The 25696-nt window shown below is 41.4% G+C and overlaps 2 protein-coding genes across 3 annotated transcripts; both read right to left on the bottom strand.

Annotated features, from left to right (window-relative positions):
- Window positions 1-3799: 3799 nt before the first annotated feature.
- LOC121462175 (beta-defensin 50-like) lies at window positions 3800-5274 on the bottom strand. Its single transcript, XM_041673585.1, has 2 exons — window positions 5217-5274; window positions 3800-3963 (listed from the first exon to the last, which is right to left on the bottom strand). Exons 1-2 carry the CDS (start codon window positions 5272-5274, stop codon window positions 3800-3802), a joined length of 222 nt encoding a protein of 73 aa, XP_041529519.1.
- A 5389-nt stretch (window positions 5275-10663) lies between these two features.
- Window positions 10664-11756, bottom strand: LOC121462436 (developmental pluripotency-associated protein 4-like). Of its 2 annotated transcripts, XM_041674020.1 has the most exons (2): window positions 11554-11756; window positions 10664-11394 (listed from the first exon to the last, which is right to left on the bottom strand). In XM_041674020.1, exons 1-2 carry the CDS (start codon window positions 11754-11756, stop codon window positions 10860-10862), a joined length of 738 nt encoding a protein of 245 aa, XP_041529954.1. In that variant the 3' UTR covers window positions 10664-10859. The 2 variants fall into 2 exon arrangements, with proteins under 2 accessions (XP_041529954.1, XP_041529952.1); XM_041674018.1 differs by having other exon boundaries at window positions 10664-11756.
- Between the last annotated feature and the right edge of the window lie 13940 nt (window positions 11757-25696).

The raw sequence follows: 25696 nt of genomic DNA, 5'->3' as shown, positions 1-25696 counted from the left end.
AAGAAACGCTGCTCCCCGAAGACAGTCACTGTGAGGGCTCAGCGAACATTCTGTAAGCTTGTCTTTGGGACTAAGGATGAAGTTGACTAAGTGCCTTCCAGGAGCTTCTGCCCGTGACCGCTGCAGGAGGTCAGCTAGCTTCCATGATCTGGCTAGCTTCCGCTCTGCAGTGGAGACATGCTGGTTAGTTCATAGTGATGCCCATGGAGCGGGTAGGATGTAGGGGGATGGCTTAAAGGTCTCAAAGACGCACAATTCCTGTCAGAAGGTTGAGGGCCGGTGAAATCGAAAGGAACTTTAGCCTCACATCTTCTTTCCCGTGTTCGTTGTAGATATCCTAAGGACAATTAGGAGACAATTGCATGGATCTTAGAGAATTAGGCTCTCTGGTTGATTATGCAAATTTTTCTATTTACTAGTTATGTAACTTTAAGTAATAATATTTAAGCTTTCTGTACTCTAGTGTTCTTTTCCTTTAAAATAGGGATAATGTTAAGAACTCACTCAATTGTTGTGAAATATAGATTCTGAAGTTTTAAAACCTCAGAATATCAGTAAAATATTTTTACTGAAATTTTCTCTTTCAGTTTAGAAAATATTTATTTCTTTTTGTATAGAAACATTTTCAACAAGAATTCTTGGATATTGCAGTACTGGTTTTCCCCCACCCCCAATCTTTCTCTACTTTGTTTCATCAGAGAATTTCTTCAGTGTGTGAAGAATCTATTTTATCTTCTTTTCCCTCACCTCTTACTCCTTAGACTTTATCCACTTACATTTTCCTTTTGGATTTATTTACTTATTTGTCTCATTTGCCAGTAATTCTTAAACATCAAACATCTTTCTTGTTGCCGATGTTCACCCCGAACAGCTCAGCCCCGGTTTCCAAAGCATCGTTCCGTGGCAGAGTGTTCTGCAGGGGCACATTGTGTCCTTCACTTTCCATAGCATTTGCGTGCAAGTTATGGTTAGTGATGGAGATCCAAGCTCGTTCTGTGCAAGCACAGTGTCTTTTCAGGTGGTTTCCACGGAAGATGCTTCTCTGATAAGCTTTTCTTTAATGGCTAAAGCCAACTGGGATTATTAAGGTGTGGAGGTCACAGGTAATAAATGTATTTTTACTGTGCTGTGAATGGGATGCCCAGGAGAATAGGTAACTGGCGATGTGGCAATCCAGATAGTTTGATATTTAAAATTATTTATTAACTTGGCTGAGTGACGGTGTTAGGACTTGGCTCAAACAAGATTCTGGATGCTTAGGTTTTCTGGATGAAGCTCCTTTTTTGTTTGTTTGTGTAATGATCAGTTGGGTGTGATTACATGAAACACATAGCAGAGACTCCTTTGGAAACTGAGGGATGAGGGAGTGTCTTAGTTAGGGTTTTATTACTGTGAAGAGACACCATGACCATGGCAACTTTTACAAAGAATACATTTAACTGGGGTTGTTCACTTACAGTTTCAGAGATTCAGTTTATTAGCATCATGTTGGGAAGCATGGGTGCATGCAGGCAGGCATGGTGATATACATCTTGATATGCAGGTCACAGGAAGCTGAGTGACGCACTTGGTGGTATCTGGAGCAGAAAAAACCCCTCAAAGCCTGCCCCCACAATGACACACTTTCACCAACAAGGCCATACCCTCTCCAACCAAAACACACCTCCTAATAGTGCCCTCCCTATGAGATTATGGGGCCAAGTACATTCAAATTACCACAGGGGGGCATGGTCTTTAGTTTAAATGGGTTGGTTTAGATAAATTCTGGGCTTTTATTTTTCTATCTGGTAAGCCCCTAGTTGCTTGACAACTGCCCTTGGGATGACCAAGGAGGAAGAGTATTTTTTATTGAAGTGTGCAAACTCAAAAGAGGAGGAAACTTGGGGCTTTCTAGTTTGCACACCACTCTATAGTTTGCACACTATTTTATAGTTTGCACACCATGTTGCAGTTTGCACACCATGCTGTAGCTTGCACACCATGCTGCAGTTTGCACACCATGCTGTAGTTTGCACACCATGCTATAGTTTGCACACCATGCTGTAGCTTGCACACCATGCTGTAGTTTGCACACCACACAGATTTTTCTAGGGGACTCTGTAGTGACTGATTGTGGATGGGGTAGTAGACTTTCATCCCCCTGTATATGTTTTCCTGCTTTACTTTGAAGAGTGGCCAAACATCATAACACACAGCAAGTAAAGAACACGTAGTCGAATCTATAAATTGGCAGACACTGAACAAAGCAGAATGCTTTCTGTATTAGTGTGGGTAATAGTCAGGTAAAAGAGTCGATAGAACAAAAGCCAGCTTCTTTAAAGAGAATGGATTTTGGTAATAGCTTGTCTCAAAAGTACACGTTGTGACTCACAGTACATGTTTCCTGACTCTATCCACTCAGGTGTCATCTATCTGAGTCAATGCCACCCTTACTATTGCCCCGTGACACTATTATTATTATTATTATTTGGTTTTTTGAGGCAGAGTTTCTCTGTGTAGTTTTTCAGCCTGTCTTGGCACTTGCTCTGCAGACCAGGCTGGCCTTGAACTCACAGAGATCCGCCTGCCTCTGCCTCCTGAGTGCTGGATTAAAGGTGAGTACCCGGCTGACCCTATTATTTTTATAATAATAAGTTTATAATTTTTATAATTCTTTCTTGATTCTTTGGGAGTTTCACATCATACACCCTAATCCCACTCACTTCCCAGTCCCTTCATAGCCACCCCTCAATTCTGTAGCATCTCCCCTAAAGAAACTCCCCAAAATCGTTAAAAACAAAACAAACAAACAAACAAAAGAACCTCACTTCGCTCCTCTGTCTCTCCTGCCACTCCAACATTTCTTCATTTGTCCTAGTGGTATTAGGAGCTGCAGTGTGTCACATAGTTCCTTTTGTCCAATCAGCCCCACCCACAAATGTCCGTTGCAATGAATCATTGATCTATCTGGCTCAAGACCTTTTCTGAAACTCCTATCAGGCATCCTGCTGTTGTCCTGAGTCATGGAGATCTTGAGGCTTTCATTCTACAGAACTAGTTTCTTCATGAGCTCCAGCAGGTCATAGATGGGGTAGATGTTAGGGTGGGCCAACCAGAGGCCCAAGATTTGGGCCTGGGTGGTGACTGAACTGGACAGTGTAGACCGCTGGGACTACCCCCTTCGGGTGAGGGGCAGAGCCAGCTCTTCTATGGGAGTGTTGAGGGGTGAGACCATCTCTTCAGAGTTAGGGGGACAGCTCTCCCATGAGGAATGGAGCCAGCTATCCTGCTATAGTGCACAGCGAGGGGCAGGGCCAGCCATCTCATGGCCAGGGAAGGGCTGGGCAGGCTCAGAACGGCCCAAGGATTTCAACATGTATGATTTCCATGACCTTCCCTATACCACACCACCTGGTGGCAACACTGGCCATGGACATGGGCACAGACTCCAGCTGCAGCAGAACTATGTAACCAGACATGGTTACACTCAGGTGACTGACCAGACTCTGGGTAACCGCACACTCCTCAGGGGTAACAGGAACGATGAACATCAACTCAGACCCTGGCTGCTCTAGGTTCACAGACCCAGACTTGCCCTAGGCAGCAGCTTGGGCTGGATGTCTTCTTTCCTCCAGTCTGAGAAGGTTGAATGCACTGGCTCTTGTTTGGTCCCAAGACTCATACTCCATCCCCACATTTATTAACCTATTTCAAATGGAGACACAGGACTTGCTTTCTTCCAAAAAAGCACATTTTTCCCCAAAGGGAGTTTCACTTTATTGAAATAATGGCAAAATATCCTTCACATGGCTTCAGTGCTCTATATATTAGTCTGTTTAACAGGTATCATGCAGCATGCAGATTCTTTATTATTACAGATGCCATCCACTTTGCCGTAGAAAGGGCATTTCTCACCGAAAACGGCTGCTGATTTCGGTATACATTTGAACCTGATATGGATTGTATCAGAGTGACTGCCAACACCTGCAAGAAGAGAACACAGAGATTAGGACACTTATCTCTAGCTGCATTGACCGCAGTACTCCTGTTGAAGATGAGAGACACTGCTCGGCAAAGCACGTGGGAGAGAATTTTCCCTCCCAAGATAACCAATCTTGGAGGCAACTAAGGAAAGCAGACGTCTGAACAGCTCACGCATCAGGGCCCCAAACCTCATATCATGTTTTTTTTTCCTACTGAGAGTCCTTGAGAGATGCAGGGAGCTCAGATGATGCTCCCGATCCCATTAAACTTCTACCACACTACAGAGTGATAGTATTCAGTTTGGAAATGCCGAAGCAGAATCCAGGTCTGTGAACACATCTTGACCGATCTTCTGATGTCTCTCTTTAATGAGACTTGCCCACACCACTTGACAATCAGCTCATCAATATCTCTAGCCCTACTTCTACTGGAACTTGACATCCTTTCCTGTTATGATAAAATTGTGGGTACTCTATGACGGCATTATATTTTTCTACAGTTGGAATTTATTATAGCTTCTGCTCTGTGCCACGGAGTCTTGCAAGGGAAAGCTGTGCTAATGGTTTTCTATGTTCTTGGTAAGTGACCACCACGTCCTTGCTTCATGACTCGTGGCTATTTGAATATGAGAGGGATGCCCCTCACCCAAGGTCTCCTGCATGTGAAAGCTTGGTCTTTATGATAGCTCTGTTTGGAGGGTTTTATGTGCCACCTACTTGCTAGAGAAAGTGTGTCACTGGTGGCGGGCTTTGAGATGTTAAGAATTCACCATCCACCCAGTTCTTCATGGTTTTCGTAAATCATATGACTTCTTAGCATCCTACTGTCTCCACCATATCTGCTGCTTGCGGGGATGGTTCCCTGGCAGGGCAGACTCTTATCTGGAACCATAAGCTAAAATGAACTCCTTCTATAGTTGTCTTGGTCATTAGGAAAGTAACTAGCGCACTAGGTTTATAGCTTATGTACCCGAAGAGTCTTGTGTTGAGACCCAGTGCCTCAGAATGTGTCAGTAATTGTTCTCGAGTTTTGAAACAGTTCATTACAGTTTAACAATGTTGTCATGGGAAGAAATAAAGGATGGATGGTGCCCTTAATGAAATAGGGAGACTTTGAGGGCATCAATGCAAGCCACTGCACCCAGGGAAGCTGTCCTGCTTCTCCCTCAGGCCTACAGAACAGCATTTTCCAGCACTCTTTAGTCTGTGTTTCTGTAGCCATGGGGAGTTGCTCTAACAGGTGATGGTGTTTACCTTTGGTCATCAGAGAGAGAAGGCTGAGTATCAGCAACAGAAGGCAGAACATCCTCATGGTAGCTGCAGTCTGGGAACAGAGAACAGAGAGAACGGGAAACTCCTAGGAGGCTGAGGAGAAAGCAGAATCCCAAAGACAGAATGCAGCTAAGTTTATAGAGAGGTATGACTGCAAAACCTCAGAAATGCGGGAAAGGGGGAGCTGAAATCCAGAAAGAAGATCTAATGACTGTCCCGCATTCTGACTATTTGTCTTGAGAGAGCTCCAGTCCTGTGGGCATGTGTCCCATCGGCCTGTGCCTGGAGTTTGTGGCCTTAGAAACCCTGAATTTTTGTGTCCTATCAGTCTGTTGTGTTTTCTAGGTAGGGAGCTCTGAAGGTTTCCTGGCAAGGTAGCCCCATCTAGGGTCTCTGTCTATATTTGCTCAGAAATACTAGGCGAGGAGGCCTAGCACTCTAAACAGGTTACTGCCCAATCCCGGCAGGTGTTTGTCCTTTGTGTTTATCTGTGTTCCTACTGTGGGCCTCATACCTTGTCTTCTTGTTTGTATAAAAGGTGCTGGTTGCAGGAGTGAAATTTATTCTTCTGGTAGAAAATTCTGTACTCTCTTCTTGGCTTCATCTTTCTCCTAGTAGTGTGAAGACAGGAATTGTTCTTCCTACAAGACATGGGATTTTCCATTGTGAATCTTCAACAACATTAAATCCTTCACTCTCTATTTCAAGGGCACTTATTTAATTCCCAGTTGTACCAGGGAATCTTTGGAAGCTTGGAGTATGCAGAGAGAAAACTTTAGTTTGCCCTTTCTCAGAACCTTCACCTGAGAGGCAGATGAGCAGAGGGGATTTCAACAAAACCCTTGATTCTGGGGATACTGAGCAGCCTTCTGATCATCCCTCCAAAATATTCAACAATATAAAAGTTCAGTTGGCTTCTGATGCAACACAGTGTTTGCCCTTTCTAGCTTTCCTGTCAGGTTGGTAAAAGGATGTCATCAAATACTTTCATGCTAATGATCACAAGAGTAAGGAGTTCTAGCCCTTCTGTGTTTAGAAATCTTCGCATTTGCCCTTTGTGGCTGATATATTGGTTCTTATGGAGATGCACATACTTCAACAGAAAACCAAACCTTTTCCTTCAAAGGCTTCCTGAGAATTTGATGGTCTCTTTATGTGTAGATGTTAGATATTTATTTTGGAGAAAACAGCTTCTTTATTTCTGTGATAATTTTCTTGATTTTTTCACCCTCTTAAAAATAACTTCCTTTATAGGGTTAGGTCTGCTGGTTAGACGCTTAGGCACAAGAGGCTGTTGGGGAGCTTGGAGATGAGGGGTTGCTGAGTGCTGTTGGCCTGCTTCTGTGACTTTTTTTGAAAACCTGGGCTCCGCTCATCAACTCAACATGCCTGACTTCACAGCCGGTCAGGGTTATTCCCTGGGCAGGTTTCAGTCATTCCTGGCGCTTTTCCATGGGTGATCTGCAGCCTTGTTTTTGGATCCCCTTTACAGTTTGCAGTCTGCAAGATCAAGTCAGGCTGTTTCTCTCTCTGGTAAGGGGGCCCAGTTGGAGTTTGAGGAGTTTCTGGTCCCAGGAAGGTGGCCATCAGTCCAGTAGAGAGCTTGCTGACTATTTGACACCTGTTCCACAGACTGGATGTAGGGGTCCCAGTGACTGTGGCTCCCTCCCAGTTTTATGGCATAAAGTCTAGGAAGGACGTCTGAAAAGGAAGCAGGTCACTTTTGTTAAAGATTTGAAGCACACATGGCTGAAGGCAGGACTGAAGGACGCCCCGAGGGCTGGCAGACCCCAAAGATCTACATGAAGAACAAATAAGGGTGGGGTTCTATCCCTCTGCCCCTCGTGTTGTTGCCGACACATTGTAATAAACAATGGAAGGGCTTAGTTTAAAAAACAAACTTCTTGAATCAGAGGGTGTCTTCAGTGTAGTGTGACTATTGTCTTTTTAAGTAATATACTCTACAATTTAGCCTTCAGAGAGATAATTTCATATTTTAGATTTTACTATATGATCTCTATCTTTCCAAAAAATTTTAACTGGAAGATATTTTATTTGCACTCTCTGTTCTTTGTGCATTTTCTGCATCTAATCAGATGATCATGTGGTTTCTCTCCTTGAGTCTATGTAGGGCATATCACATAGAAAAGGCTTTGGGTGAAACCCCTGTCACTCTGTGAGAGCAGTGCTGGGGAATCTGGGTATGGGGCGCACTCCTCAGCACATTAAAGACAATGATCAACAATACCTCACACAGCATCGTGCTAAGTGGCACAAACTCTGAAGCATTTCCACTAAAATTGGAACAAGAGTGTTCACTCTTTCCACTCTGTTCAATATGGTGTCGTCTGTGATTATGGCTTGAGAAATAGGACGAATGAAGGGGGTGAAGTAAATACAAAGAGGAAAGCAAGAAGTCAAAGTATCTTTCTTTACAGGTGACATGATTCGACATATAAAAGACCTCACCAGAAGCTATAGCTGATAAACACATTGATCAAAGTCATAGGGTGCTGTATTAAAATATATATATATGCATTAAAATGTATGCATTAAAACTGTAGTCTCCTTATATACTAATAATAAAACAAAGAAAAACCCAGAGAAACTATCTCATCTCTAAAGCCTCAAAAGAAAACAAAACACAAACCCAAGGCACAAATCAGCCTAAAGCAGTGAAATATTACACATCAGACACCAGAGAAAGGAGTCGCAGGACACACCAGGAGATGGACAAACCTCCCGTGCTCATGGATTGGGAGAATTAGTGTTGTGAAAATGGCTAAGTACCAAAGGCAATGTACAGAGTCAACATAATCCACATTAAAATTGTAGCACAATTCCTCTAGGAAACTGAAAAAGAAATTTCTCAAAATACATATAGAAATACAACAGAGCCTGGGGTATCTGAAACAACACTAAACAATAAAAATACTTGTAAAAGTATTGACACTTCTGATTTAGAGGTCTATAGAAATGAAAAAAAAAATGGCCACTGATGTAAAAACAGATACACTGATTGATAGTATAGAACTATACCAGATATAATTTCTCATTCCTACAGCTGCCTAAAATTTTACAAATAAAAGAGCAATATACTTTGGAAAAAAGACCTGTGACAAAAGGTTCTGGAAAAATTCAATAGATACATGCAGAAAAACAAAATTAATCTTTATCTCTCACCCTGCACAAAACTTAGAGGAGAAAACAGGAAATATGGCTCAACTTATAGGGGAAGGAAATGAATTTCTGGATAGTACTCTAGTCAACCCAGACATTAAGACCAACAGCTGAAAAATGGGATCTAATTAACGTAAAAAAATGTGTGTGCTCTGTATGAGTGAAGAAGCAGCCTACAGAACGATAAAAAATCCCTGAGAGTTACATGTGTGACAGTGTTTAGAATATATATAGAGCACAAATATTGAATATCAAGAAAACAAAAATATACCTAAAGCAGTGGGATCCTTGATCAGGGCAAGAATAGAGTACAGATAAACCATCTAACTTGCCCAGACTCTGAGCCTGAAATTACCTCATTTGCTTTATCACTAGGTGGAGCTCTGAACCCAAGTTTCCATCAATTCTGCTGTAGACTTACAACCCTCAGAAATATGATCTGACTGAGTTGTTAATATGACTCTGTGGCTAAGAACACTGGTTAATTTTGCTGCAGAGGACCCAGGTTTGATACTTAGCACCCACAGGCCCCTCTCATGACATATCTAACTTTTCTTCCCAGTCAGCAATAACATCACACTCCAGGCTTAGACCAGGACACACATTCTGCAACCAACCTTTTGTGTACTTGATTTCATTACACCCAAACCCTCTCAAATTTTAGGCCCAAGCCACCCACACATCCTTTCTTCTGCCTCAATCTTCTCTGCCCATTTTAGACACAGCTCTAACAAAAGAAGTCCACATGCCCAAATATTACTGCAAAAAATCAACAGCATGATCAAGGCACTGGCTTCTCTCTGAAACTTATCAGTCCTATACAAATGTTCGCCAATGAGAATTACCAAGATGGACTCCAGGGCATGGAATTTAAAAGAACAATCATAAATATCATCAAGAATTCAATGAGTTTAAAGAGGAAACACACACACATACATATGCTCACATACACACATACACACACACATACACACAGGAAGTCATCTCAATAAAATTAAGGTGAAAAAAAATCTTAAGAATAATGCCTGAGTAATGTCCAAGAAAACACAAGCATAAGGTTGATGAAAACGACAGAGACAATCCAGGACTTGAGAATGGAATTAGATAAGGAGATGGAAACATTGAAGAAGATTTTTTTTTTTTTAAAAAAGGAAGATAGAATTGAAAAATTCAATAACTCAATATGAAATGCAAAGAAAACTTCTAAGAAGAAAATGAGAGGAGAGCTGTCGAGTCTGAGCTCACTTCCTCTTCCTCCCAGCGTTCTGTTCTGTTTACTCCTCCCACCTATCCGCTAACCAATAAAATGGGCCAGGGCAGTGCCTTTATTAGCCAATGACCTTCCTCCATCACTGATACGTCTAAGGAGCACACAGAACACAAAATACACAAGTCCAGAAAATAAAATCTCCACAGCATATCACAGTTAAAACACTACATATGCAGAAAAAAGAAAGTGTATTGAAACCTGCAAGAGATAAAACACAAGTTACATATAAAGAAAAACCCATAGTAAGAATAACAACTGATTTTTCAATGTAAAACTTGAAAGTCAGAAGAGCCTGGAGCATTGCATTCTAAGTTCTAAAAGACTATGATGGCTGACCTAGACTAATATAGACACAAAACTATCTGCCATAAATGAAGGAGAAAGCAAAACTTTCCATGATATAAACACCTAAAATATTTATATCCGACAAACAAAACTAAAGAAAATACAGTAAGCAGTGCTTTAGGCTGTAGAGAGAAATGAGCATAGCAGAGACACTGTGGAAAGAAATTTGAAGCCATAATGATAAACACACAAAATACCACTGAGAATACGAACATCACCACCAAAAATAAAAACACAATGACCACACATTTTAATAATAATTTTTAATATTAATTGCCTCAATTCTCCAACCAGAAGACACAGACCGACTGTTTATTTATTTTTTTTTCAAAAACCAATTTGGTTTAATATTGCAACAATAGAAAACAAACCCAAGCACTACACACTAACAAACATACTACAACCCAGGAAAGGGGACATGCAGAGGCTACAGTCATAAGCTAAATCTTTACAGGGGACCACAGAACTGCCTATGACCCCGTTGTAGCGGTGGCAGTAGAAGCAAGTACTTATATCTGGAGATGCCAGTTCCCACCCCAGCAAAACCTTATTTTCACACAATAGTAAAAGGCATAGTCACTTAAGAGTATGCAGTCCTCACAAGGAAAAGGTGGACCTGCTGCGTTTTGGTGGCTTCACTGGCTCTTTTTCCAAGCTGCTAGTATAGTACTACAGCAACAAATAACAAACAAAGCCTCATGGCTTCTGGCTGATCCGGGTACCTTCAAGGACACAGGTGTGAATTCCCATCAGTCTCAGTCTTGGCTGCAGTTCGTATCTCACTCCAAGGAGTAGGTAATGACAGCAGCTACTCACACCTGAGATTCCCTTTATCCTTGGAGGCTCTTATTGAGGATCCTGTTCTTGTGAACACACATGGGGCACAGCATGTTATCCTCCAGGTGTGGGGGTGGAAAGGTGCAGGCTGGCAGCAGGAAGAGGGCAATCACTTTCCCCTTCTTCTCAGGTACCCAGGCTTGTCCAGCGTGGAACTGAAGCCGAACCCAACCTCTTGAGTCTGCTGGAAGGCTTCTCCCATGGACCACACACCATAGATCCCCGTTTGTCTCGGGTGTTGTAATGGACTGCAGGGCCTCGTTCTTGTTAGCATTGGCTGCAATCCTCGACCAAGACGCCAACACTGCCTCAGAGGCGGTTGTGGTCACAACCGTTGTGCTGACCTCTTCATAGAAGACAGGAGGTTCAGTAAGGGCGGGCATCTGCTCCTCTGGTACAGGGACCACTTCAAGAGGCACTATCACCTGAGGACAAGTCTCTTGTCCCTCCTCCGTCTCCGTCTTCAATTTTTTCCTACGCATCTTCACCCTGGCCTCTCTCGGTGTGTCAGGAATGTTCTCTAATTCAGTCATTTGTTTGGGGTAAGAACTTGCAAGGAGTCGTTTGTAAGTCTCTAATTTCTGGCCTTTGCTGCTCAGCTTCTGCTTCTTGCACCATTCTCGCAAAACGTCTCGGTGAATCAGGTTCACTGGGGGCAGATAATCCGGTAGAGGAGGAACTGCTATTATTTTCCTAGGAGTGGGTTTTGGAGTCTCAGCATCTCCTGCTTTCTTGTTTGATTTACAATCGTCCTCTTTTGCTGTCTTGTTTGCTCTTTTTTTCTTTGCAGGGGGCTTTGCAAAGGATGTGCTTGGTTGACTAGACATCAGGCAGTCCACTTCTCTTGGCTCTCCTGTGCTGCTCAACTCCTTGTTTCCAGCATCCTCCATCTTCGAATTAGATGAAACCGCCGCAAGAAAAGACCGACTGTTTATTAATGAACAAAACCAATCTACATGCTGTCTACAAGAAACTCATCTTAGTTTTAAAGATACTCACCATAAAAAGATAAACAGAAATACTCTCATCAGATGAAACCAGGAAGCAAACAGGCACCACTATCTTCATATCTGATAAAAGAGACATCAAAGTAAAAGTAAAAAGTTTTTCCAAAAGGAGAGTTTATTTTGAGTATTTTTGCAGAAGACCCCATCTAACTTAAGATTTTCCTGACATAGTTCATATGCTGGAATTTTGTGATGTGTCTATATGATAGATTTTTTTCATTAAAATGTTTATTGATCATTCGATGGGCTCTTTATATGTAGAAATTATTTATTTAAAAATATTCCTTTTTTATTTTTGATAATTTATTACAATTTTAATAGTCTCTCTCTCTCCCCCATTTTTTTTCCAAGACAGGGTTTCTCTCTGGAGCCCTTGACTGTCCTGGAACTCACTCTGTAGACCAGGCTGGCCTCAAACTCAGAGATTCACTCACCTCTGCCTCCTGAGTGCTTGGATTAAAGGTGTGCACCACCACCATCTGGCTCTCTAATCTTTCCCCCTATAATATCTTGAATACACCATGAAATTTATTTTATCCTTCTGCTCTTGTGGCCTCTACTTTTTGGCTTTCAAGCACTCACTCAAATTTTTCTTTCAGGTTTTAGTATAAAATGTTTTATTTTTTCAAGACTGGAGAGATGACTCAGTAGCTAAAAGTGCTTGCTGCTCTTTTAGAGACCTGGGTTCAATTCCAAGAACACACTGAGTTGCTGAAAGTCTTCTGTGACCCCAGTTTGAGGGGCTCCAGTGACCTCTTCTGGCTCCATGGGCACTGTGTGTGCATGATGCGCAGACATACATGCAGACAGAACACCCATGCATGTGCAACAATAAACTTGAAAACACCTGATAACCTTAACCCGAGAATCCCACACTTCCATTCTCTGTCCTTTTCCTGGCATTTACTCACTGTTACTTAGATAAAACCTCCCAGAGGCCATTTGTTGTCTCTTCTCCACCCTGTTTTGATTGTCCCTCAATTTGCTACTCTTGGTAGTAGATTACCATCTAAAGGGGAAGATTGGCTTTAGATCTAGAAGGTCAGCATGTGCTTCTTAACCTAATCTACAGGAACATCTCTTTCCCTGCTGAGCTTTCCATTGACAGAGAAAGTCATTTGGAAAATTTTCACAGGGGAGAACATGCTGATAAGATCTTGTCATATAAAGGTACAGCCTTAGAGCTTGGCATCAGGGTGAGCGAGAAGCCATTACGTTCCTGAGTCTTAGAGTATCTGTAGATTTTCCTGGGCCACAGAGTGCAGAAACTTTCTCACACATTGTTCTAATGTTCCTTGTAAAGTGTTTTTGACTTGCTTTAGTTGTTTTTGTGCCTCTTTTTGCCTCGATGACTCAGGCTTTTTAAGAACAAGACACAGAAAAGTCTTATGACAGACAGCTTTAGAAAAACTTGATATTCCCCTAAGTTTTCTTATCTTCTCAGCCCCAGAGACAGAAAGCATGGCACAGCAGTGGGCAAGCAGGGCCAGATATGCGAGCAGGAAGCAGAAACTGGATGATGGGACCAGGGAGAAGGGAGCCAGACTCTTTTCCTGTGCATTTGTGGGAGCATGGCTGGGCACCATGTGCAATGTAGAATCAACTTTGCATGATTTCTGTAGACTTTAGACTAGGGATGGTCATTTGTTGCTTGGTAACTCACCGTGGGATGAGCAGAACAGGGCCGCCTTCTGTGATATTGAAAGCAGAAGAAGGATAGTGGTCCTGAATTTTATGTCACAGGAATGTTGAAAATCCCTTGAACTGCCTCTAAGAACTGATTAATTTACCCCAGAATACTTCTCTTATTTAATTTTTACATCAAGAACAAAGTATTACTAATATGTAAATTAAGATACTTTTAATATAGTGCTTATATTTGTGGATTTTGCTCTTTAATGCCATATGTTCTTGGGAGTCCTTAGATCTGTAGAAAGATGTATTAGAAGAAAAACTAACCCATTTGTCCCTGAAGCGGAATTTTTCCAGGAGTGTGCTCCGGCTTTGAAAATGGAATTCTGGCCTCAGTTTCTAATGTGTCAGGTCTCCTCCTAGAGTTTTTGCTCACCAAGACTCTAAAGCATTGTGACACAAATCCTTGTCACAAAAGTCTTTCTGGGAAAAAACTGTTGCACCTATAGGTGTATCTTCCCACTTCTGTGTGTGGAGCTCCTTCCCACAGTGTGACAGCTAACCTGTAGGTCTGTAATTTCTAGGGTACCAGCTTGGCTTCTCCCTGCTCTATGACTCTAGTATATAATATCATACTTCTTTCAACAATATGGCCTTACCATCAAGTTCCAGAGAGTAACCAAGAGTAATTGTAATGTCTGGGGGGAGGTCTATGAGACCCTAACAACCAACAACTTGAAAAGAGGCAATTCATGCCAGGCACCGTGTTTTCATTTGATAGCCTACAATTCCTAAGAGAGGCATTGTTCCCACATAATAGGGTAACTACATCTAATCTCACTTTATATATATGTTTGCACGTATTGGAGGCATATTAGGAAGTCCCTGTGGTAGTGGTTTTCCATCACCCTCTTGTATCCTGACTTCCCATCACCACCCCATTTAACACTTCCTGCTCCATTATATCCCTCAATTAACTGCTTTTTTTCTCCCCTCCCATGAAAACCCTTCTAAGGATACTCCTGGTTTTATTAGTATGATGGTATTGTCCAACACCTTTTGGAAGAACTTGCATGTACTAAATAGTTGCACAGTTTTTGTTAACTGACATTCCTGACACCAATGCACAAAGGTTCCTGTGTTCTCACATCTGCAGAGGCCCTTCTTATCATTTTCAGCTGAGAAGAGCAACTTGAAGAACACTGAAGTGAGTTCCTGGTTTGGCTTTAACTTGAATTTCTCTGTGCATTAACCATGTTGAACATTGTTTTCTTTTTGTGACAGTGACTCAAAAGTCTTGAGGATGCCCACTTTGTATAATTGTGAGAAACAGAGAGCAGATTCCCAGCTCATTAAAATGGCGTTGGGAGTCGTTTTTATACAACAGCGCTTACAATGGGAACGGGACCCACTGATTTTGGAAACCTAAATGTGATAAGATTTGTGAATATATTGCATGGCTTTTTCCCTACAATGTTTGTTCACATTCTCCATTTTTTAATTTGATTTGTGGTTTTCTTGCTACTAAGCTATTATTAACATCTTAAATAGTTTGGTCAGGGGCCATGAGAACTACAACAGGTGACAACTAATGTTCAGATGTCAACCCACGAGAGGAATGGTTACCTGATGGAGGCTAGTCCTATCCAGACAAGGTCTGCAGGACCATCAACTCTGACAACTGTTGCTCACTTCTGCTAAAGCAGCTTGGTTTCTCCCCAATTCCTGCACTGTAGCATGTAATCTCATGTGATATGTATATGTAATCTCATGATTACATCTCAGTCTTATGGGCACTTGTGGGTGACCAAGAAGATGGCTTTTCATTGGGCTGTATAATTTTGATGTATAGAATATATACTGAGACATGCTTCATCACTGGATCTATTTGTCCCACAAGGACTGTGGACACATAAAAACTGCCTTGTTCTTTGCTTCTTAGGTGACTTGTCCCCACTCTGTGGGATACCCAGTGAGAAAATTTATTCATGCAGTCCAAAACCTTGGTTCCCATTGTCAATTCTCCATTCCATTCTCTGAGATAGAAATGCTTCAGAGTTTTTTTTTACCATTTAGCACGATGCTCTATGAGGTATTGTTGATAATTTTCTTTAATATGCTGAGAAGTACACTCCTACCCCTAGGTCCTCCAGCACTATTCTCACAGAGTGAAAATAGATTTCACCAAAGGCTTTTTCTATTTACCATGTAAATGGACTCAGGGATAGAAGCTACAAAGTCATCTGATTAGATGCAGAAAGTGCACAAGGAAAAAACAGAGAATGCAGATAAAATATCCTCCAGTTCACTATTATTGGAAAGGCGATGTTTCTCTGATTTTTTTCTCAACCCATTTCTCATCTGTGTAAAGGACAGCTGCTGATTTTTTTTGAGTTAATCTTATATCCTGCTACATTACTGAAAGTGTTTATGAGTTGTAGAAGTTCCTTGGTAGAATTTTTTGGGGTCGCTTATGTAAACTATCATATCATCAGCAAATAGTGAGAGTTTGACTTTTTTTCCGATTTGTATCCCTTGGATCTCCTTTTTTTTTTTTTTTTGTCGTATTTCTCAAGCCAGCTTCTCAAGAACTATATTGAATAGATATAGAGAGAGTGGACAACCTTGTCGTGTTCCTGATTTCAGTGGGATCGCTGTGAGTTTCTCTCCATTTAGTTTGATGTTGGCTGTTGGCTTGCTGTATATTGCCTTTATTATGTTTAGGTATGTTCCTTGTATCCCTGTTCTCTCCAAGACCTTTATCATGAAGGAATGTTGTATTTTGTCGAAGGCTTTTTTAGCATCTAATGAGATAATCATGTGGTTTTTATGTTTTAGTTTGTTTATATGGTGTATTACATTGACAGATTTTTGTATGTTGAACCATCCCTGCATCTCTGGAATGAAGCTGACTTGTTTACAGTGGATGATGGTTCTGATGTGTTCATGGATTCCATTTGCCAGTATTTTATTTAGTATTTTTGCATCAATGTTAATGAATGAGATTGGTCTGCAATTCTCTTTCTTAGTAATGTCTTTTTGTGGTTTGGGTATCAGGGAAATTATAGCCCCATAAAAAGAGTTTGGCAATGTTCCTTCTGTTTCAATCACATGGAAAAATTTGAGGAGTATTGTTATTAATTCTTCTTTGAAAATCTTGTAGAATTCTCAACTGAAACCATCTGGTCCTGGACTCTTTTTGGTTGGGAGACTTTTGATGACTGTTTCTATTTCCTTAGTAGTTATAGGTATACTTAATTTGTTGTCTGGTCTTTATTTAATTTTGGTAAGTAATATTTATCCAGAAAGCTGTCCATTCCTTTTAAGTTTTCCAATTGTGTGGAGTACAGGTTTTTTGAATTATGACTTAATAATTCTCTGGATTTCCTCCATTTCTGTTATTATGTCCCCCTTTTCATTTCTGATTTTGTTAATTTGGATATTCTCTTTCTGCCTTTGGTTAGTTTGGATAAAGGTTTGTCTATTTTGTTGATTTTCTTGAGAAACCAGCACTTTGTCTTATTGGTTCTTTGTATTGTTTCCTTTGCTTGTATTTTGTCAATTTCAGTTCTCACTTTGATTATTTCCTGCTCTCTAGTTCTCCTGGGTGAGTTTGCTTCTTTTTGTTCCAGAGTTTTCAAATGTTCTGTTAACCCACAGGTGTAGGAATTTTTCAGCTTTTAAAGCAGGCTTTTAGTGCTGTGAACCTTCCTCTTAACACTGCTATCATTGTGTTCCATAAATTTGGGTATGTTATGTGGTCATTTTCATTGAACTTTAAGAAGTCCTTAAATTCTTTATTTCTCCCTTGATCCACTGATGATTCAGATGAGCATTGTTTAATTTCCATGTGTTTGTGGGATTTCTGGAATAAAAAAAAAATGATTGGAAAGCTAGAAATCATACAGTAAAACCTGAAACGCGCAGTGGTGTGTCTGAAAGTCAAAGGAGAATATTAGGAGAAAAAAGAACAATAGTTACAGTACACTGAAGACATGTCTGATTAGAGGACTTTTTTTCAAATTAGTCCTTCCATTGTTTATTACAATGGGTTGGCAACAACACGAGGGGCAGAGGGATAGAACCCCACCCTTATTTGTTCTTCATGTAGATCTTTGGGGTCTGCCAGCCCTCGGGGCGTCCTTCAGTCCTGCCTTCAGCCATGTGTGCTTCAAATCTTTATCAAAAGTGACCTGCTTCCTTTTCAGACGTCCTTCCTAGACTTTATGCCATAAAACTGGGAGGGAGCCACAGTCACTGGGACCCCTACATCCAGTCTGTGGAACAGGTGTCAGTCAGCAAGCTCTCTAGTGGACTGATGACCACCTTCCTGGGACCAGAAACTCCTCAAACTCCAACTGGGCCCCCTTACCAGAGAGGGAAACAGCCTGACTTGATCTTGCAGACTGCAAACTGTAAAGGGGATCCAAAAACAAGGCTGCAGATCACCCATGGAAAAGCGCCAGGAATGACTGAAACCTGCCCAGGGAATAACCCTGACCGGCTGTGAAGTCAGGCATGTTGAGTTGATGACGGGGGCCCAGGTTTTCAAAAAAAGTCACAGAAGCAGGCCAACAGCACTCAGCAACCCCTCATCTCCAAGCTCCCCAACAGCCTCTTGCGCCCAAGCGTCCACCCAGCAGACCTAACAACTCCATAACAACTCCATAATGGAGTTGTTTTTAAGAGGGTGAAAAAAAGAAAAACATCACAGATATAAAGGAGTAGTTTTCTCCAGAATAATTATCTAACATCTACACATAAAGAGACCATCAAATTCTCTGGAAGCCTTTGAAGAAAAAGGTTTGGTTTTCTGTTGAGGTAGGTGCATCTCCATAAGAACCAATATATCAGCCACAAAGGGCAAATGCGAAGATTTCTAAACACAGAAGGGCTAGAACTCCTTACTCTTGTGTATCATTAGTATGGACGTATTTGATGATGTTCTTTTACCAACCTGACAGGAAAGCTAGAAAGGGCAAACACTGTGTTGCATCAGAAGCCAACCGAACTTTTATACTGTTGAATATTTTGGAGGGATGATCAGAAGGCTGCTCAATATCCCCAGAATCAAGGGTTTTGTTGAAATCCCCTCTGCTCATCTTCCTCTCAGGTAAAGGTTTTGAGAGAGGGCAAACCAAAGATTTCTCTCTCCAAACTCCCGATTCCCTGGTCCAATTGGGAATTAAGTAAGTGCCCTTGAATTAGAGAGTAAAACATTTACTGCTGTTGAGTGTAATAAATTCCTTACTATCCACCAACATCTTATATCCCTTGATTTTCGAAAAGTTCATTATAAAGCTTTGTGGTAGGAAAAAAGAAGGCTTTAAAGTCAGGAATGAGTTCCCATGTTCCTGCTCCTCCAGGTCCCTTGCAGCTTCTGTCTAGATTTCAAACAGACCTAGAGATTAAGGAAAGTTCAGGGGTTGAAGAGAAATTATTCTCTATTTCTCTCATTCTCTGCCTCTCTCAATTATTCTCCCCACCACATTTCTCATTATAGAATTCTGGGTAGTGCCGGTGGTGGCAATGGCTGCTGCTGAGATTGCTCTGCTGTCTCCTGCACAGACTGAACACTAGGTTCCTCCTCTGCTGTGGGACAATGATCTTGTACTCTGTAAAATTTTGTCACTTTTACTGGTTTAATTAAATGCTGATTGGCCAGTAGCAAGGCAGGAAGTACAGGTGGGGCGACCAAAGCAGTAGATTTCTGGGATGAGGAAAGGCTCAGTCTGCAGTTGTCATCCAGACACAGAGGAAGATGAGAATGTCTCCCTGATAAAAGGTGCCAAGCCCTGTGGCTAACACAGACAAGAATTATGAGTTAATGTAAGATGTAAGAGTTAATTAATAAGAAAGCCTGAACCAATAAGCCAACCAGATTATAATTAATGTAGGTCTCTGTGTGTTTCTTTGGAACTGAATGGGCTGTGGGACCTGGTGGGACAGAAACCTCTGTCAACACTCCTCAGACCAGGCTTACTACCCTGTAGTAGCTGAGAGACAAATAAAACTGTCCAAACCCCATCAGTGAATCTGTGATCTTCAATTAGCTTCTTAATAAGATCCACCATGTTCAACACTCTGAGGTGGAATAAATAATATTGTCAGCTGCAGAAGATCTAGAATTGTGTATAAAGGCACCCCTTTATATATTTATACGTTTCACAACACAGAAGGGCTAGATCTGTTTACTCTTGTTTATTATTAGTATGGAAATATTTGATGACATCCTTTTACCAAATTGACAGGAAGGCTAAAAAGGGCAAAAATTGTGTTGCATTATCAGCCAACTGAACTTTTATATTGCTGAATATTTTAATTAATTAACTCGTTAATTAATTAATGGCTTAATTATAGGGTTCTTACCTAACATGCACAAGGTCCTCTGTTCAGCCCCCAGCATCAAAGACACACGCACACACACACACACACACACACACACACACACACACACACACAGAGGCACAGACAAATACAACATGAAGGAGATGAGCTTCTTTCCCTCCCTCTGAGGGGATTTTCAGATTAAACAAGCCTTTGGACTTGTTTGTGAAGATTCCTGGATTGCCTTACTTGAAGTAGAGAGACCCAAACTAAACGTCACACTGAATAAGAAGGAGGTTGATAGTTGAGCACTAAAATGAATTGCTCTCTGCTTCCTGAGGCAGATGCATTATGAACAGCTGCCTAAAGTGGCTGCCTCTGTGAACTCCCTGCCATGACAGGCTGGCACAGTGGATCTGTGAACTAAAGTTAACTCTTCCTTAAATGCCTTATCAAGGCATGTGGTCACAGCCACAGAAAAAATAACTTAGAACATTAGTCATTATATAAATAAAAATAAAATCTACATTGACATTTTATCTTGCCGTAACCAATATTATGATAGATACAGCAATATAACTTCTAGGAATAAACCAAAGAAATCCAAGTCAATAGATTACAGCATTATATGTGCTTCAGTGTTTGTTGTGGTGCTAAGTCCAATAGGTAAGATTTAGAATCAGCCAAGATGTCCATCAGTAGATAAATGAATACTGAAGTATTGCATATTAACAATAACAATAATTAAACTGTAAAGAAATACATTTAAGATATCTGTGGGTAATTATATAGAGCTGAATTCTGTCATTTGTAGTGAAGTAAGACTGGTACAAAAAGATAAATAACACGTGTTCTCTCATATTTGGAAACTATTTTATATGACACAAAGGTAGAAGAAGAGGTGTGTGATGCCTAAACTTGATTATACATCTAAAACCAGGAACCTCTATTAAACAACTGCCCCCATCAGATTGTCCTGTGGACATGTCTGTGAAAGAATTTTCTTGATTGCTAAGTGATATAGGAGGACCTAGCCCACTATGGGCAGTACCGTCACTAGGCATGTGAGTATAAACTATATAAAAACTATTGCTGAATATAAACTTGGGATCAAACAATGTTCTTCCATGATATTTTGCTTCTACCTCCTCCTTGAGTTACTATATTGGTTTCCCTGGATGATGAAGCAGAACATGCAGGAAGAATTAAAACCTTTCCTCTCCAAGTGCCTTTGGTCACAGTGTTCATCATAGCAACAAAACCCAAACTGGAGTGGTTCTACTTGGGGTAAGGACGAGGATAAGTAGAAAAGTGAGAAGAGATAGAAGACTTCAATGGGAAGTCATCACACTTTCTGCATGTGATTATATTACTAGTGGATATTATGACACACATCCCTATGACCATATATATTTATAAAGATCAGAAACCCCACCAAAATGATTTTATGTATGCCAACTGAAGCAGGTAATTTGACATTTGACTTGAAAATCAGTCTACCTACTGAGACATGAATAAAGCAAAGCAAAAGGTCAATAATAAATGTATTGCTAAAGAATTATAATCAGTGAGCACAGGATTCTTAGACCCTAGAAAGACTGGACAGAACGGCCAGAGCTCCTGAGACTCTGTCCAGTGGCCCCGACTGCCCCATAAGGGCACACTTCTGAAGATCTGCAATGGAAAATCCCAAGAACCCATGCCGTCTAGGAAGAACCAATCTTGTCTTCACACTACTAGGAGAAAGATAGAGCCAAGAAGAGAGAGTACAGCATTTTCTACCAAAGGAACAAATTTCCTTCCAGCAACCAGCATGTTTTATACAAACAAGAGGACAAGGTATGAGGCCTTTAGTGGGAACACAGATAAACACTAAGGACAAACACCTGCCGGGATCAGGCAGTTAACTGTAGTGCTAGGCCTCCTCTCCTAGACTTTCTGAGTAAATATAGACAGAGAACCTAGATGGGGCTACCTTGCCAGGAAACCTTCAGAGCTCCCTACCTAGAAAACACAACAGGCTAATAGGAAGCAAGATTTGAGCATTCCCAGAACAACAAACTTTAATCAACGGCCAATGAGGACACATGTTCACAGGTCTGGAGATCTCTCAAGACAAATAGAGTGAGGGCCAGTTGTTAGATCTTCTTTCTGGATTTCAGCTCCTCCCTTTCCCGCATTTCTGAGGTTTTGCAGTCATACCTCTCTATAAACTTAGCTGCATTCTGTCTTTGGGATTCTGCTTTCTCCTCAGCCTCCTAGGAGTTTCCCGTTCTCTCTGTTCTCTGTTCCCAGGCTGCAGCTACCATGAGGATGTTCTGCCTTCTGTTGCTGATATTCGGCCTTTTCTCCCCGATGGCCAGAGGTAAACACCATCACCTGTTAGAGCAACTTCCCATGGCAACGGAAATGCAGAGAGTTAGAGAATGCTATTTTGTAGACCTGAGGGAGAAGCAGGACAGTTTCTCTGGGTGCAGTGGCCTGCATTTATGACCTCAAAGTCTACAAACTATGCCATGGGCAGCACAGGTCTGAGCATGGCACAGATTCAGGGCTAGTCACAGGCAGCTCCAGCAGCTCCTCACCTGTCTGTGTCATCAGTGTGCAGGGACTGACCTGTGAGGGAGGAATTCGGCTTCACCGCCTCAATGCTCTCCACACTGAAAACCCAGATCCCCGTCCAGAGAGAGGCATCCATCATGCCTGCTTCAGTGAAATGCCACCACTCCTCCCCCAAGGCCTTGTCAGCCAGTCTTGGGACTCACCAACTGAACTGCAGTCAGGATAAGATTTTATTGTGATATCCAAACCCATTTCCCAATGAGAAGATCTTCCCATGTACAGGAACCCTGGACTCCTCTCACAACAGAGGATGTCACTGCTAAGAGCCAAAACTATCGCTGGTAGGGGAGAAGCAGAGATCTTACCACAGGGACAAGAACACAGTTGAGTTTCTGCATTTTCACACACTGTTTCTTGACCAAGTCATGTTCCTTGACTTTGTTACCTCATCTCCAAAACAGGGGTCCTTTAGGAGGAACCAGAGCTGGCAAAATCTATGAAAATTTTCATTATTCTTTTCTGCTATTTATCACTTAGAGTTTATTTATTTATTACCTTAGAGATTTACGTTGTATTTATGCTCAAGTTTTCATGTCTAAAGCCAGGATCAAAGATAATTGTCAAGAAAATTGTTAGGGTGCTGGTAAGAATAGAATCTAAAATTCCTTTTGAGTTAGCAGCACTATCCTGTTATTGCAACCCTCTCATTGGAGAGGTGATCATCTTGATGAACTGTAATGTTTAGAAACTAGTAAACATCCGTGTGTGCTGTGCAGTGCAGTACACTCTGTGCAATTTATCTGGAGCTGTAGTGTGTTTGGGGGGGGGTTCACTGAGGTAAGTGTTGTAATTTCTTTCTAATGTTATGAAGTCAAGATAACAGTCTGGGTAGGAACAGCCACATGCTCTTATCTAATATAAGGATTTGGCTGATATCCAGACACATGGGTATCAGAATTGCTACATTCGTCAGATAAACGGGGCTCTGGTTTTCTCTTTTGTTCTGTTCTAATTGGGTTGTAATAACAGGATAGTGCTGCTAACTCAAAAGGAGTTTTAGATTCTATTCTTACCTGTACGAATTTGAAAATTAAATCAAGAGTTTCAAACGAACGAGCAAACAAAAGACAAAAAACAAACAAGAGAAAAACTAAACTAAATAACTGTTTGTTGTAGAAGGTCTCTAGGATGTGGCATTTGTTGTGGAGGCCAGAGCAGACCCTGCTGTGGACCATCCTCACTCTGGAAAACAGCATCTCCTGTAGTAACGTGTCTGCCTAATAGAAGGACGGTTTTCACAATTACTGAAGTGTTCCTCTTAGAACCTGGCAGTCAGAGCCTTTGCTTGCTTCTCTGTAGTAGGCATAGCCATCAATAACAAGACGGCCATTTAGTATAGGACCCTAGGTGAGAATTCACTGTTGCTGTTTTGATCATGGTCATGTTGTTATTCCTTTATAAATATTTATATCTGCAGATTTGAGTTGCTCTTAAATGTGCTCAAAGAAGCATCTCATTGATGAGATTAGTAACTAATGCAGACTAATAACTATTCAAAATACAATCGTGAGTACTCAGTTACAGATGGAACTACCAACTGCCACTCCCACACGGGGAATGTCATGAAAGATGGAGTGGATCCAAAGCAAGACCCAGAGGATGCACAGTAGAACACGTGGAAGGAGGGCCCTGACAGGACATGACTACTACACACATGCACTCACACAATCTAGGGTTAACTGTACAATGCTTCAGTAAGATAATGAGAGCTAACAATTCTAGCAAATAAGAGGGAGGGTCCCCATATGTTCCACACTAAATTAGGAGTTAATGGCTGTTAATGAAAGCTAAAAGAGGGAATGTCACATTTCCCTGGGGAGGTAGGTAGACTTTCGTAGGCATTTTGCATTAGTGGATGAGCTTACATAGATGGGATTATAGATAGCACTAAGTGGACTTAATGTGTTATTTAAACAACAATGTTTGAGAATGTGCTTTTTCTAAAAGTTTAATTCTTACCTATGTGAAAACAGATTTAATGAAGTGGTCTCATTTTTGCCTTTTGATTCAGTATAGAGAAATATATTTCCCCAGTCTTGGCATATTACTAGAGAAAATGGATTCAATTTTGCTGAAGTGCAAATCCACTCAGTCCACAGGGGTGCTCTGCTCACTGCAGTCCATCAGTCCAGGCTCATGAAGCAGTCACCACCACGGGTGCTGCTGCCCAGTGCAAAAGGAAGAGCGCCAAGGAGTTTCACAACAACCGTTAGGAACTTGAGTCTCAGGAGTGCATCATTTCCATTCAAAACACACTGGCGAGGATCATAGCTCTATGAATTTAGGCAAAAGATAAGACCATCATATTTTTTGTCAAGACCACAGTGAGCCAGACCAATTTTTGAACAGCCTAATAGAAGAGAAACGGAGAGAGGAGAAAAGGATAATGATTGATAGCAAAGGGATGACACCTGGAAGATGGATGTATATGATATTGATAGATACGGTTGTGGATATGAGTAAAGACAGAAGCATATGTCTGTATCTGCATATTTAATTTTGTTTACCTCATACAGTGGCGGTGTAGCTATATTTAGAACTAAAGTCTATTATCCTGGTCGCTGCACACTCCGCCACAACACAACATCTAAAAAAAGACACAAGCTTTGATAGAAATATTATTCAGCATTTACTCATGGCTGTCGTTCATTCTCTGGCTTTCTAGATTTTTGCACAGGATTCAGGTTCTCTCTATTCTCACCCTACTCTCTCCATGGCTTCATATCTTCCTAACCTAACTCACTGGGGCATAGGACAGTTGACACTCATTATGTGCCTGTGTATGAGGTCACACACAGCACACCACACAGGGGAGGCACCGCAGCACGCCTCTTCTGTCACTCACTCGCTGTGTGCTCTCTCATATCACACACACCATACCAAACACACCACACAGATCACACACACAGAGACCTCGTGTACCCCTCATATTTGTTACACACTAGGAAAGTTTTGACTGTCTAGGAGGAAGGCATTTCAGGAAGATTGTGCAAGGAAGTGAATTACACTCACGTTCTTGGAACATAGTCACATGAGGTGTTTTCCTCTGACTCAAGCATCGTCACATGAAAATGAATCAAAGTTACAGGCACCATAGGCTTTCTGGTGGGCCAGGAAAAAAGATGAACAAACAAACAAAAAACAAAAAAAGCCAGACTCCAGGGACTACGTGGCCTCAGCCTCCACAAGTCACCTTTGTCTTTCTCATCAAAGCAGACACAGAAAGTGAGAGGGTAAGTGTG

The sequence above is a fragment of the Microtus oregoni genome, unplaced genomic scaffold (genome assembly GCF_018167655.1).
Source record: "Microtus oregoni isolate MIOR12 unplaced genomic scaffold, Mior012 000024F_ref0000369, whole genome shotgun sequence".
In the NCBI taxonomy this organism is placed as follows: Eukaryota; Metazoa; Chordata; class Mammalia; order Rodentia; family Cricetidae; genus Microtus; species Microtus oregoni.
This window is presented reverse-complemented; position numbering and strand designations above follow the sequence as displayed.